Source organism: Saccopteryx bilineata, chromosome 5 (assembly GCF_036850765.1).
Source record: "Saccopteryx bilineata isolate mSacBil1 chromosome 5, mSacBil1_pri_phased_curated, whole genome shotgun sequence".
NCBI lineage: Eukaryota > Metazoa > Chordata > Mammalia > Chiroptera > Emballonuridae > Saccopteryx > Saccopteryx bilineata.
The window spans coordinates 203432086-203447165 of record NC_089494.1 but is presented as its reverse complement, the minus strand read 5'-3'; the positions used below and the strand labels follow the sequence as shown (position 1 = coordinate 203447165).

Below are 15080 nucleotides of genomic sequence, written 5' to 3'. Positions count from 1 at the left end.
TTGAGATACTCTCCTTACAAAAACGGAACTTCCATTACCAGATAATATTTCTGTCTTGAATAACACTGTTTTAGAATGAGATTAGAAGCGCTGAACTACACTATTTTGTCTACATATCCTGGCAGTGTCGTACTTTAAAAATTTGCCTTTCACTTGGCATCTCTCCCTCTCAGCCGACTGGTGCCAGACTTGACCTCGGAGTGGGGCGTTTGAGACCGAGTTCCCAGGAGTCAGGCCGAAGCCAGAAGCTGTTAACACCTGGGGGTGGGATTAATACCCAAACCCCCGCACGAGTTCCCAACTGATTGGGAGGAAAGAAGTGGGTGGAACCTTCTGCCTCCGTTGCTAGGGACGCTTCCGCCACGGCAACCAAAATGAATCAGGAAGAGGGCCTGACAGCCGTGGACAATATAGTCACTCAGTTCAATACCTATGAAGATTTCCTCGACTCGCAGATCACGACCGTGGACTTGTACTATCTGGAGGTAAGGGCGGCAGCACCGGAGAGTGCTTCTTTCTAGTACTTCGGTCCCTCGAAAGTCCCTGCGCCGTGGGGTGTTCGCCCCCTGGCGGTGAAGTGGACCTTGCCGTTTCCCAGTGCGGAGGTGAATCGGGGCGTCCTTCCCGCCCCGCGCTGCCTCAGTCAGTACAGAATTTGGGACCCTAGTGTCTGTCACCCAGGGCAGAAACCCGAGTGTGCGGACTGGGGAATCTTGGATTTCTGTACCTCCGCCTCACTAGCCGCCTGTGGGCCTGCTCCCCTGCCCAAATCATTCTCCTATAGCTGGTGGCTGAAACTGGAGTTCTTCTGAGACGCTTGTAATTCAGGTCTGACCCTCTGTTTCTCTTTGCCAGTTTGGATTAAAGAACTGAAGCCTGCTGCCCTTTCAGGGTGAGCAGCAACACTAACCTGGTGTATCTGGTTTTATACTGGGCGTTTGGGTCCATAAACTTCTGTCTCAGGCTAGTCGATTCAGAAAAGCCATTTAATAACGGATACACAGGTCACTGTGCCTGCATATTACTGATTCATGTTTATCAAGTTGGTGATCACAGCTGATATTCATAGTAAAAAATATCTTGCAATACAGCAAAATTGGACGTAATGAGATTGACTACTATCTTCCCCCTAGCAATCATGCCCTTACTTGCTTCTTATAGGGGTGTGTGTGAGTGAGTGAGAAAGAGAGATGGGGGAACAGGTGGTGGGTTGGGGGGAGATTGAGTAGTTGTCCTCTTGAGGAGAACCCAGATAGACAGAAAAATAATAGGCTTTCCGTCCTAAGAAGCGTGAGGTGGACGGTGGGTCCCCACAGCCCTCATATATCAACATTTCCAAACCAGGCCGACTAAATGGGCACTGACCTGGAGATTGTGCTTTCTGCAGCCAAGCCACGGAACCCAACATTGTCCCATTCCTCTTTGGGCCGCAGGGAACAAGACTGTGTACCAAGCCACACCCGAATCTGAGAAGGATTTGTATCCTGCAGCCAACTTCCCAAATTATTTATCTGCAACAATCTAATTCTGCATTTTAGTGGACTGAAATTTTTGAACTTCAAATATCGCATTAAGCGGGGTTTTACTTAAACGTGAATACCAAGGTTTTAATATTGCTTATCTCCAAAACATGTTCATGTGCTAGATATGAATATAATTTTAAGGAAATAGAAATATCTAATTTTAATTCTATCTCTACCCCAAACCAGTTGTTTGACCTGGACAAGTAATTTAATTTTTCTGGAATTATCTGTTTTAAAGTAAGTTCAGGTAATATTTCCAACATAGCTTCTTGCTTTTAAAAATAAGCTTTTAAATATTTTATACAAGTAATATGTTTAAAATCATGATACTGCATTTTGTGCCATGCATCCAAATCACTGACACAAAGGGGAAAAGTAATGGTGCTAAACAGTGTTTACATCTACATTTTTGACTGTTTAAAAAGAATGAAATACAGACAATAAACATACCAATAAAGTAAAATAATCTTTATAGCACATGTGAAAAATTGCCAAGCATAAGCCTAGTATTGTCAAGAAGGGTTTTATTATTTTTTTTTAAGTAGAGGTTTTTCATGGGAGTAGGAAACTAAAAACATTAATGTTGATTGAATGTGAGAAATTAATATTTCATGTTTAATCAATCAGTTTTAAAGATCTCCAAAACAGAAAATGATGACTAGATGTGGGGAAATGATAAATTTACTTTTAAATTTGGCATTGGTTAAGTTTATTTATTTCTTTATTTGTCTATTTGTTTATTTTTCAAGAGAGAGAGGGACAGATAGGGACAGACAGACAGGAAGAGAGAGAGATGAGAAGCATCAATTCTTCATTGCAGCACCTTAGTCGTTCATTGATTGCTTTCTCATATGTGCCTTCACTGGGGGACTCCACCCGAGCCAGTGACCTCTTGCTAAAGCCAGCAACTTTGGGTTCAAGCCATCAACCTTGGGCTTCAAGCCAGTGACCTTTGGGCTCAAGCCAGTGACCTTGGGGTCATGTCCATGATCCCATGCTCAAGCCAGTGACACTGCGCTCAAGCTGGTGAGCCCATACTCAAGCCAGCAACCTTGGTATTTCAAACCTGGGTCCTCTGCATCAGGTCAATGCTCCATCCATTGTGCCACCACCTGGTCAGGCAAGCTTATTTATTTTTAATTTATTGATTGATTTTAGAGAGAAAGGAAGGGAGAGAGAGAAACATTGATTTTCCATGGACTGAACCACAACTTTAGTGTATCAAGATGATGCTTTAACCATCTAAGCTACCTGTCCAGGGCCATTAAGTTTATTCTTATTGTACCTTCATAAAAAAACAAGATAAATATTTAGTTGAATTATGATATATATATTTATATATATGGATTAAGTAGTGATAATTTTATTTTATTTTATTTTATTTTATTTTATTTTATTTTATTTTATTTTATTTTATTTTATTTTATTTTTGTATTTTTCTGAAGTTGGAAACGGGGAGGCAGTCACACAGACTCCTGCATGCGCCCGACCAGGATCCACCCGGCATGCCCACCAGGGGGTGATGCTCTGCCCATCTGGGGTGTTGCTCTGTTGCAACCAGAGCCATTCTAGCGTCTGAGGCAGAGGCCATGGAGCCTTCCTCAGTGCCCAGGCCAACTTTGCTCCAATGGAGCCTTGGCTGTGGGAGGGGAAGAGAGAGACAGAGAGGAAGGAGAGGAGGAGGGGTGGAGAAGCAGATGGGCGCTTCTCCTGTGTTCCCTGGCCGGAAATCGAACCTGGGACTCCTGCACGCCAGGCCGATGCTCTACCACTGAGCAAACTGGCCAGGGCTAGTAGTGATGATTTTAAAGTGCCATTAAGTCTGTGGACCTAGCCTGACCGGGTGGTGATGCGGTGGATGGAGTGTCAGACTGGGACCCAGGGGACCCAGGTTTGAGACCCTGAGGTCGCTGGCTTGAGCACGGGCTCATTTGGTTTGGGCGGGCCTCACCAGCTTGAGCCCAAGGTTGCTGGCTCGAGCGGGGGTTGGGGGTTGTCACTCGGTCTGCTGTGGACCCCCGGTCAAGACCCCCAGAGGGCATTCAGTGAACAGCTAGGGTGCTGTAGCGGGGAATTGATGCTTCTCATCTCTCTCCCTTCCTGTCTGTCCCTATCTGTCCCTCTCTCTGACTCTCTCTGTCTCTGTCACACACACAAAAAATTAAATAAAAAATCTGTGGACCTATGTTCTCAAATACTTTGTGTAGATGCTGGTTAATTGCCCACATAAATTGCACAAAGACAGGTGGACTCCTCAAAATTCTTTTAGTAATATGGCTAGATTAGCAGGCATGTGTCAGGGGGTCAAAGATTATGCAATGCTCTGTAAGGTGATTCTTATTCTTTTTTGGGAGTGGGAGGGGTTATCAATAATTGACTGGTTTGAATGGAGCAAATTTTAAATGGTAAATGAATGCTAGTGTATTATAGTTAGAAGACCCTAGAGTCATGAGATTTGGGTTTTAATTCTGTATTGTGTTTTTAACCCATTTGAAACTCCATTAATTCATCTGACAAATGAAGGGGATGAACTAGATTACATTCAAAGGCTTTTATATCTGTAAAGTTTTATGAGTCATTTATACATCCCTCTCTCCATACTTGCATCCATGTAGTCATTCAACTATCTATTTAATTCATAATTCTTCACCAAGAGGTAGTGTTACAAGAGGTAACCAGTGCCTTCACTGCTAGGAATTTAAGTGCGAATTAGTTCTAGACTTTATCACCTAACTTTGGTATAAAAGTTACAGTTCAGACTAAGTTTTATTCAGCAAACATTTTACATATATTTATCATTGTTCAGGTACTCTTTTATTGTGTAGTATGTTGTTTTACTGCCAAAAGTTTTCAATTAATTTCAATAAAAGTTAGTACCAATGATTCACGTATTTTTGCTGGATTCATTCTCTATCCTTCTCCACCCTTATCTGTGTCTTGGTTGCTATTCTTTGAGGTTCTTAACCAGGCTACTTTGCCTTTGGGTTTGTTTCAGCCAATAGGAGCTCAGAGGGCTGGAATAGAGTAGTTAGAGGATTTATCCCCTGTCATCTTTCTCCAGGTTGTGTTTGGATGTGGCTGCATTCCTTGGGTTTGGCCAGCTTCTCATTCCATCAGTACAGCACTCCTTCCAGAAGCTGGCAGCATTCGCTGCTCCAGGAACTGGTTCCTCTCCAATCTCTTTTTAGGTCTACTGGTGTTAAGGACCTCCCACTGCTGCTAGTTTCAGGCTGCTTCACCATCCATGTTGGTTTCCATAAATCTTGCCCATATCTTTGTAAATTGTGCTCTTATACATCTAATCATCTCTTTTGAGTTTTCCTGCCATGACCCTGACTTCTGTATTATCATTTAACACCTCAGACCACCTTAAGTGTACAAGTAGTGCATTAATATAATGACTGCAATGTTTTTTATATGAAGATTGGTTAGGAATGAAAGGAAGTAGGAGAAAAATAAATGAAAACTGATACTACTTAACTATTTGATGAGCTGGAGATGGGTAGGGTGGTTCAGGAGGATGAATGAGGCTCCTCATTCTAAGTCTATCATGTTCTTATTTTACTAGACACTTACAAACTTTCAAAATAAATTTATAACAGTATCAACAATTAGATTCATCCCAGCTAACCCAAATAACAATATTTGTTTTGAGGAGTTAGTCATCTTACCTAATTAAACCAATCCTCTAAATTAATATACAAATACAGGTACTTTAGAAGTTTTGACAACTTTATTGCACTGTGGTTTCCTGGATTCTTTCTTGGTGATTCTTTCATGTTAAATAAATACAGCACTTTCATTCCAATGGCTGTCTGTGACCACTGGATTGCTTTTCTCAGATAGGAATTAAGGGATGTTTATAGAATTATTTTAAAATTTCCCTGACAAATGGATACCAATCATGTACAGAGATTAGCATTGGGAGGTTTTATTTAGAGGTTATCTTTCCATTATTTAGAAAATAAAAATACATCATGCAAATTAAATCTTTTTGATATAATTTTAAAATTATTTAGAAGTCATTAAGTGAGATTCTAGAAAATAATTCAGCGATATAATTTACCGTGATTATACAATAAGACAATCAACAACCAACCATTGTAGTTTTTCCATTTTTATTGCATCAAGATTCAGTGTAAATACTGTTCCTTATGAAATAATATTTTAATGCATGTATTTCAGAATTAGCTGTACTCTTGTGATTAAACAATAGAAAAATTTGACATAAATTATGCTCTCTGCTTAAGGGGAGTTGCATATTTTTCTTTCAGTAAGTTCACAGAGTAACTTTTTCCCAAGTAAAAGTATGTAGTTTCCTGTGGACATGAATTCTGATAATCACGGGGTGAAACCAAACCAAGAATGCTGCATCCACAGTATTTCTGAAACTTTCATAATGACAAAATTAATGTCATTCTCAGCATCTCAAATAATCCCCTAAAAACTATATTCTGTGCATATAAAGATGATCCATTTAATTTTTATTTACATTGATTCAAAAGCCACTGCTTGGAGGAAACAAGTGGACGCAAGAAAGATTCTGAAGCAGAGTGTGTACAGTGAGACAAAATGTGGAGAACGACTATCACTTAAGGCATAGGCATGGGGGTGGTGCTGACAAAGAATGAGGAAGGGAGGGCTGAAAGGTAGAAGAAGGAAATAAGGAGAAGAGGATGATTCAGAAGCGGAGAGCAGCTGGATAGCAAAACCAAAAACCCATGAAAAACTTTTATACAAAACTAGGTGAGAGTTATTCCTATGAACCCCAACATAAAAAAGCAGATGAGGAGAAGCCATAATTGCACAACAACTAGAATGTATCTATGTCCAAGAAAAGCAGAGAAGACAGTGGGCATCTAAAGGACCCCCGAAGAAGAAACTGCAAAATAGTTAACAGGTGTTCACTGGAAGTAGAATGGTCCAATTTGAGAACAACAGCTGAAACTGGAAATGGTTTTGTAGCCAGCAGTTTAGATTGCTTAGGAATGAGGGTCTGGTTCACTCTACTAGATATGCTAGCAAGACCAGAAGAAGTGTTTGGTTGAGTGTGAGGGGAATCTAGACTGGATGGTAGAGGTAGGAGATGATGAGTATTTGTTCTGGTTCTAAGCCAAGCTGCAGCAGCAAGGGCTGAAGTTCATCCCAATATCCTTCCTCTTCTTGGATATATACAAGTAGTCTTCCAAAAATTGTATGTGTTTTTTATTATATATAAATATTTTCATTATGTGTAAGTATATATTATTCTTTGTTGGTATTTTCTTCAGAAAAAAGTAATACTCATATCTTTTTGTATCTTAAAAGTATCAAACATTAAATTTTAGAGACTGTTTAATGTCACTCTACATAGGTCTCTCTATTCTTTACAAGTGGCTGCATTGAATTCATTGTTTGCTTAGGTTGGTTCTTTAGAAATTCATTTTCCTTATTGAGTATTCACAAACAACAGTGAAAGAGAAAACTTTTGTACATCCTCCTTGTGGAATTGATGTGTTACACCGACATGGTCAAAGTGCTCTCTGCAATAGCCATTTACTCTCCCACCAGCTGTGTGTGCCAATATCATATGTGGAAAACATCTCATTGTTTTCATTTTAATTTCCTTGATTATTAGTGAGGTTAAGAATCTATTTAAATATTTCTTGATTATTTACATTTCTTTTGTGAATGTCTGTTGATATCCCTTGCTTTTTTTTTTTTTTTTTACAACTTTTTAAAACTATCTTTACACTTTTTGGCTTCTATTAGTAGATAACCTCATCTCTTACTGTCAACAAAGAAGAGTTAATCAGTCAGGAACACTCCTCAGTTTTCTACCATGAAATTTATAAAACTACTTTAATTTCTGTCCACTCTCTCTTCCTTCCCTCCTATGTTAAGGGTATCTATCATGTGTAGTGCCTATCTATTTCCTGAATATGTTATCATTTTGAATACCCATTATCATTATAATGTCTTGAGATTTTCCCAATTCTGAGTCCACCTTTCTAAGGTAGAGAAAGAAATTCACTGTCAGTTTCCCTTGCTGCTAGTGTATCCTTGTGGGACTAAATCACTGCCCATCATCTACTCTACACCTACTTTAGAAAAGAATAACATGAGGGAAAGAACACCATGTGCAATCCATTTTGTATTGAATTTGGTGGTGGAAGCTGTGTGTGTGTGTGTGTGTGTGTGTGTGTGTATTTTTCTTAAGTGATAAACAAGGAAGCAGAGAGACAGATTACCATGTGCACCCTACCCACATGTGCCCAATTGGGATCCACTCAGCAAGCCCACTAGGGGGAAGTGCTCTGCCCATCTGGGGCATTGCTCTGTTGTATCAGGAGCCATTTTAGTGCCTGAGGTGGGGCTATGGTGCCATTCTCAGTGCCTGGGCTAACTCACTCCACTGGAACTATGGCTGCAGGAGGGGAAGAAAGAGATATAGAGAAAGGAGAGGGGGAAGGGTGGAGAAGCAGATGGTTGCATCTTCTGTGTGCCCTGACCAGGAATGGAACCTGGAACACCCACACACCAGGCTGATGCTATACCCCTGAGCCAACTGGCCAGGGCTGGAAGCTTTTGTTTTTCAGTTGATGCAGTGACAGAAGTTCTGGGGTCTAATGTTCTAGGTCAGCAAATGAGTTGTAGTATATATTTTCAGTGGTGGCAGCAGGGGGATATTTGCTTTGCTCTGTTCTACTCCATTCCATTCCAGTCTGCTCTGGTCTGCTCTGCCCTGCTCCAGTCCTCTCCTGTCTGCTCTACTCTGGTCTGGCAAGAATCTTATATGTTTAAGCTCCAGCCAGGAAGATGCAGTCTTCTGTATTCAGTGGAAAGGTAAAGTGCATTCTCTGAGCCAGACGGAGCTGACTTATATGGAGAGAAGTCCCCACAACCTCATCCCTGACTGGTCTATCCTCATGCATTGAAGACTTCAAATCCTACTATTTGATTGGGTTCAAAAACACTGTCTTGATTGGTCAGAATGTAGCCACTCTGGTCAGTGAAGCTACTAATGAGAAATATAGCTGTATAGCTCTGATTGACCAAGGAAAGAGGCAGTGTTACTGGAATAAAGGGGTCATTTTACCTATGTGCATCAGAGCCCAATAAGACACGAATAAAGAGCTTGCAGCAAAAAAAAAAAAAGAAAAGAAAAAAAAAGTTAGGGTTTGTTTTCAAGAAGTAGCCCATGCCTGGAAACAGGTGAGCTAATGCTCAAAACTCTGGTTCCCTAGTGGCTTCCAAGAATTGAGTTATATAGGGGAAAGATCATTAATCATGATGACTATGGAAGTTAGGGTCATGGTCTCTCCAGAACTAAGGTAGGGAGCTAGAGTAGAGAGTACCTTATCAGTGAATCTGGTCCTGATGTTGGCAATGGGGTCTTTTTGTCTGCTTAGCTGTTCTGGGCCTCAGGCTGAAACACAATTGAGGCCTCTAAGTCTGTCTCTGGCTTTGTTCATTATTATTGGATGCTGATCAGTAGCTCATTGCCCTGAGGTCTTAAAGATTAGGGAGTGGTTGTGCAGGGATAAAAAAGCAGGCGATTCAGGGTGCTGGAAGAGGCTAGTTGGAATCAAAAGGAAAAACAGGCAAAGAAGGTCATTTTAAAGAAATAAATTCTCAACTCAGTTACATCCGTTCTATTGGTTGAAGTAAGAATCCAGAAACTCCTTTATAAGGGTTGGCCCAGACTGCAGGAACACATTGCAGGCAGGCAGTAGGCAGTGCCAACTTAGAGCTGGCATGTTCCTGAAGTGCAATTTGCATGAGAAGCCCCTGTTTAGAAATGGCTACTAGGCTCTGTTTTTAATTTTGAGCCCTTTAGCCACCAGGAGCCCTTCTTGGTAGGTACCTTCTTTTTCAGGGTCAACATAAGTGAAATAAGCCAGTCAGAAAAAGACAAATACTGTGTAATTCTATTTATGTGGGGTACCTAGGGTAGTCAAATAACCGAGACAGCAAGTAGAATGGTTGTTGCCAGGGTCTAGTGGGAAGGGAGCACAGGGAGTTACTGTTTAATTACTACAAGGTTTCAGGTTTGTAAGATGAAAGGAGTTCTGGTAATGGATGGTGGTAATGATCGCACAACAATATGAATGTACTTAATGCCATCGGCCTGTATACTTAAAATGGTTAATTTTATACTATGTATAGTTTTCCATAATTAAAAAAAAATTGGTGTCAACAATTACCTATGAATGAGAGTCCCCTTGATCTTAGAATTTGTATTCCCTACAGTGATTCCTAGAAAAAAAAAAGGAATCTTTAAACTTAGAATTTTAAAATTTAAAATTTTCTTAGAAAAATTTATTTTGAATGGGGAATTCAGTATATTAGATATTCTCTGTGACCCTTGAGATCTACATTCTATCCTACAGCAACCTGTTCTGCTCTCTGTACCCCAAGGACTTGACTTCTGTTGGCTGCTTTAACTGGGCTTCCTTTCCCTTTGGCCAGTTAGATTGAGCTAATAAAGGCACTGGCAAGAAATTATAAGCCATGAAAAGAGAGAGATTGGGCATTTTTTTCTTCAGACTTATTTCATACTGTGTTGCAGATTAGCAGGTATTTTCTTCCATCAAGCTAAAACTTAGGGTTGAGGAACTCTTTTCTATAGCTATCTTTCTGGGTTCTATTAACTGTTCCCTACCCTCACCTCATTTGGACTAGTTAATGAATGTTAATAGTTTACTGTTATTTGTAACTCTTCTTTGCCCCTCTTGGGTTTCTCTTAACCCTGTTTTTACTTTTGTAAGTTAACCCAACCATTCAGTTTCCTTCAGTTACTTTGTTTGAATCTATTTCCTTCCTGGGCTTTGACTAATAATCTAGAAAACCTAACATTCAAATAGGAATGCAAACTGCTGCTTTCTTTTTGGAAAATCAAGGATGCAATAGAATCACCTATGGATATCTTCTAAATTCATAACTTGAGCAAATGCTTCGTATATATTCACATAGATTTTCAAATTTATTACTATGCACTTGTTTATAGTTTTATCTATTGTTATGAGTCTTTTTTGATTTCTAAAATTATTTGTGTATACTTTTTTCCCCCTCCATTAAGCTTGTCAAATGTTATCTATTTCACTGGTCTTTTTAAAGAAAAAATTCTTGGCTTTCATTAAGAAATCAAAGTTTACTGAATTTGTATATTTTAATTTTTTCATTTTCTTGTTTCTATTAATTTTTTATTTCTATATTATTTAGGTGTTATTTTGTTTTTCTTTCTCTACCTTCTTTAGTTGAATGGTTAGTTATTTTCAAACTTTCTTTTTCTAGTAACTGCATTGATTCAGTGTTTTCTATGTACCTTATTAATATTTGATACACAATTTCCTTGCTGAAAATTTTTATCTCTGTATGACAAAATATATCATAAAAAAGTCAAAAGACAAGAAACTACCTGAGAATAAATATTTTCAAAATATCTAATCAACTTACTAGCTAAAATATAGCTCCACATATTAGTAATAAATAGATAAAAATCAATAAAAAAGTGAGCAAATATAACAAACAAGCAATTCTTATATGGGCACTAAAAATTATCAATAATTAGGCCCTGCCTGGTTGGCTCAGAGGGAGAGCATCAGCCCACTGTGTGGAAGTCCCGGGCTCAATTCACACAGGGCATACAGGAGAAGCGCCCATCTGCTTCTCCACCATTCCCCCGGTCCTTTCTCTGTATCTCTCTCTCTTCTCCTCCCACAGCCAAGGCTCCATTGGAGCAAAAAGTTGGCCCAGGTGCTGAGACCAGGTCCATGGCCTCTGCCTCAGGTGCTAGAATGGCTCCAGTTGCAACAGAGCAATGTCCCAAATGGGCAGAGCATCACTACCTAGTGGTCTTGTCAGGTGGATCCCGGTAGGGCGCGTGTGGGAGTCTGTCTCTCTGCTTCCCTGCTTCTCACTTCAGAAAAAAAAAATCAATAATTATATAAAAAGGTGCATATATATGGCATAATGGAAATCACTTATGGATAGAGTTTTTAAAAATCATGAAACTGTACCAAATATTTTCCCCTTCTATGATGGGAGTGGACTATGTTACTAACTTGCTACTAAGTGGCTGGCTAATCCCGGAGCCCTGAGCTTCGCCTTTTCTTTCTGAAAGTTTTTGGCACATTTATATTTCTTATATTTCTTATTGACACTAAAATGTCCTCTGGCAGCAAACACTTGGGTAACCAAAGCCTTGTCTTCATTGCAGGCATCCAGAGGTGATAAATAACTTTGCCTCTGCATTCCATGAACTACAGTATATATACTCTTTACCACTGTTACAAAGCTCTTAATGTCTTTAATAAAATCAGAGAATTAATTTCAGGTAACCTCAGACTAATCAGAGAACCCTTCCTTAAATTTGCTCTGGAACCATTACCGGTAGGTAATTGTGAATCATTCAGCGTTCAATCAGAGAAACAGAATACACACACACACACACACACACACACACACACACACATCATGTGTACATAATTTTTTGGAGATTTGAACTTACAAAACAAAAACTTTTTAAATAGTCTATAAAAGGTGTTTCTTTGTTGTTTGGTGCTGGAGCTCAAAGTCATTAGGACAGCTAGACAGAAGGAAAGGTGAATGAGAAGTGGGGGAAGCAAGGTCAAACAGAGATCTGCAAGGAAGAGCTAGAATTTGCAGGACAAACTGGAACTTGTATTAGGCCTTCACTTCCTCCACACTTCCAGTTTGATAATAGGGGTGATCTGCAGGAGAAGCTGGCACTTTTAGTCACAGAGCTAAATGTGCACTTGTACCTGACCCAGGAGCAGGGGAAGCTGAAGGAGAAGATCCTACAGGAGCTAGAACAACACAGTCACTCCTTTTCTGTCTTCCAAAATTACTGCAAATGTCTCTTGGGGCCCAACCTAGCCTGTAACTACCTACGGGAGTAAATTATGGAAAACTAAGTTCTAGCTTAGTTAAGTTGACACAATACAAATTGACTATATCTGCCATATTTTAATTTTCACAATGAGAATTATTTATGTCTGATTTAATTCAGGTTTAAAAAAGGATATAATTTTAATGTTTTAAAATCATTTTATAAGACATGTGTAATCCTGACATTAATTCAGAAAAGGATAGCAGAGACTAAAAAGCTAAAGACTAATTTTTCTTATGAACTGTATGAAAAGAAATGTAAAATGAATCCAGGAGTATATTAAGAAATAGTAAGTCAGAGAAAGAGTAATATGATTGATCATAGGATCAGCTCTAACAATAAATTTCAAAAGAAAAAATATAATATCTATGGATGCAGAGAAAGCATAGGTAAAATTCTAAACTTATTTAATTTGATAATGAATATATAGCAAACAGTTGTAGTAAATTTCTTGTCTAGTGTTTAAACATTTTAGTATCTGAATCAGCTTATCTAATACTCTTAATTTTTTATTGACAGTCTGGACAATGCAACACTACAATGAAAGAAAAGTGTCATAAATATTTGGAAGGCATAAGACATTATTTATAGACAGTATGATTACCGTAAAAATGCAAGAAAATGAACTTGAGCCCTATTAGAATAGGTCAGTAAGTTTAGTAAAGAAATCTAAGATTAAACTACAGCAGTAACCCCTGCAATAAATAATATAACAACAAATGACACAAATAAAAGCCAACTGAATCCCAGTGTGGGACAATGTCAAAAGTTCAGAGTGGCCATAGGACTTTTCTTTTTTTCTTCTTCAGATGAGGAATACCTAGGTGCCCCCACTGCTTAATGCCCCTTGTCCCAGAATCCTCTGTAAGGAGTCTGGCTCAGACCACCCAACATGCAAATCCAGGTACTCATCTCCCCACTCAGAGAAACAGTGTGGGAGTACTTGTCTCAGCAGCTCAACCACTTGAGGGGACATGGGCTCTGGTCCAAAGGCTGTGTGTGTGTGTGTGTGTGTGTGTGTGTGTATTACAGTCTGAAACTTAGTAGAGGGAGTGAACTGTGAAGATGCAGCCACAAAGCTATACTTCCAGGAACTCATAGGGCTGGGGCAGTGATCCACTGGCTTCTGGGGTGGAACCCGTCTGCCAATGTCCAAAGGTGGAGCACATTCCTGGAGCCCACACATCCTGGGAGATATCTAAAACGGTCCCAGTAGAATATAGCTGTCTATTCAGAATTAAACCTTCTACAGCATTTGCTGTCCACAGGGTGGGACCTACCTTTCCCATGTGTTGTCTTACAGGTCTTGTAATGAAGCCTGCTTTTTCCAGGTGAGCCTTCTCTGGGTTCTATTTTGCATGATGCCTTTTTGTAGCTAAAACTCCCAAACTTATGCATTCCAAAAGTGAAAAGCTCATGATCACATAAAAAAGCATTAACAATTAATAAAAAAGTACTGTCTTCTTTATATATTTCGATTATCATGGCTCATCACTTGTTTTTGCTAAGATGAACTGTTATTTGCAATACCATTAGAGTTTAATTTTAAAAAATGATAACATATTTACCTTTTAACTTTTCCCCCTGCCACAAAAATGTAAGTGTAATCCCATAAGAACCAGAAAGAATAAAATATATAGAAAAAACTAATGGCTAAAAGATTTCAAGTTATGTGAAAATTATAAATTCATAGGGCCAAGGAGTACAAAACATTCCAAGCAGAATAAATGAGTAAACACAAATAAATCAGTCCAAGGAATATCTAAAATTGCTGAAAATAAGTGACAAATGGACTCTCTTAAGGAGTCTAAAGTAAAAGGGCACATGTAGAATAAAACAAACAGGAAAGACTAAATGCTCTTCATCAAAAATAATACCAGCCTTGGGGCAATGGGACAACATCTTCAAAGCACTGAAAGGTAAAAAGTCAACCAGGAACATGAATCTAGCAAAAATGTCTTTCAGAAATTAATGTGAAAAAAAATTTTTTTTCAGTGCACAACTAAATGGAATAACTATTTGAAATGAGCTGATGCTCTTCTTTCTTTCTCTCTCTCAAATCAATGGAAAATTTTTTAAAAGACTAAAGCTTTTATTGCCATTTCATTCTTTAAAGCTATATTCCTCTTTTGCTATATTCTTTTTCCCCTTTGATCTGTTTACAACAGGCTCTTTAGCATTTCTTGCAGCATTGGTTTGGCTGTAGTGAATTCCTTGAGTTTTTTTTTGTCTGGGATGCTCTTTATTTCTCCTTCAATTTTAAACGATAGCCTTGCTGGATAAAGTAGTCTTGGTTGTAGGCTCTTGTTATGCATTACTTTGAATATTTCTTGCCATTCCCGGCACTCAAGTGTTTCTCTTGAGAAGTCAGATGTCATCCTTATGGGGGCTCAAGATTTCTGTTGAGAAGTAGGATTCATCCGTATGGGGGCTTCTTTGTAGGTGATAGCCTTTTTTTCTCTCTCTACATATCAGTAATAACCTTAAATGTAAATTGATTAAATGATCCAATCAAAAGACATAGGGTAGCTGTATGGATAAGAAATCAGGACCAGTACATATGCTGTCTACAAGAGACACACCTTAAAACAAAAGATACACATAGACTGAAGATAAAAGGATGGAGAAAATATTTCATGCAAATGGAAATGAAAATAAAGTTG

At 38.9% G+C, this 15080-nt stretch overlaps 1 protein-coding gene across 2 annotated transcripts in view; it reads left to right on the top strand.

The window, feature by feature from the left end:
- Positions 1-374: 374 nt before the first annotated feature.
- CFAP299 (cilia and flagella associated protein 299) overlaps positions 375-15080 on the top strand; it is a 725440-nt gene continuing 710734 nt past the window's right edge. For both annotated transcript variants that reach the window (XM_066280903.1, XM_066280904.1), the window contains exon 1: positions 375-485. In XM_066280903.1, the coding sequence (XP_066137000.1) occupies positions 375-485 (111 nt within the window). The remainder of the gene's footprint in view (positions 486-15080) is intronic.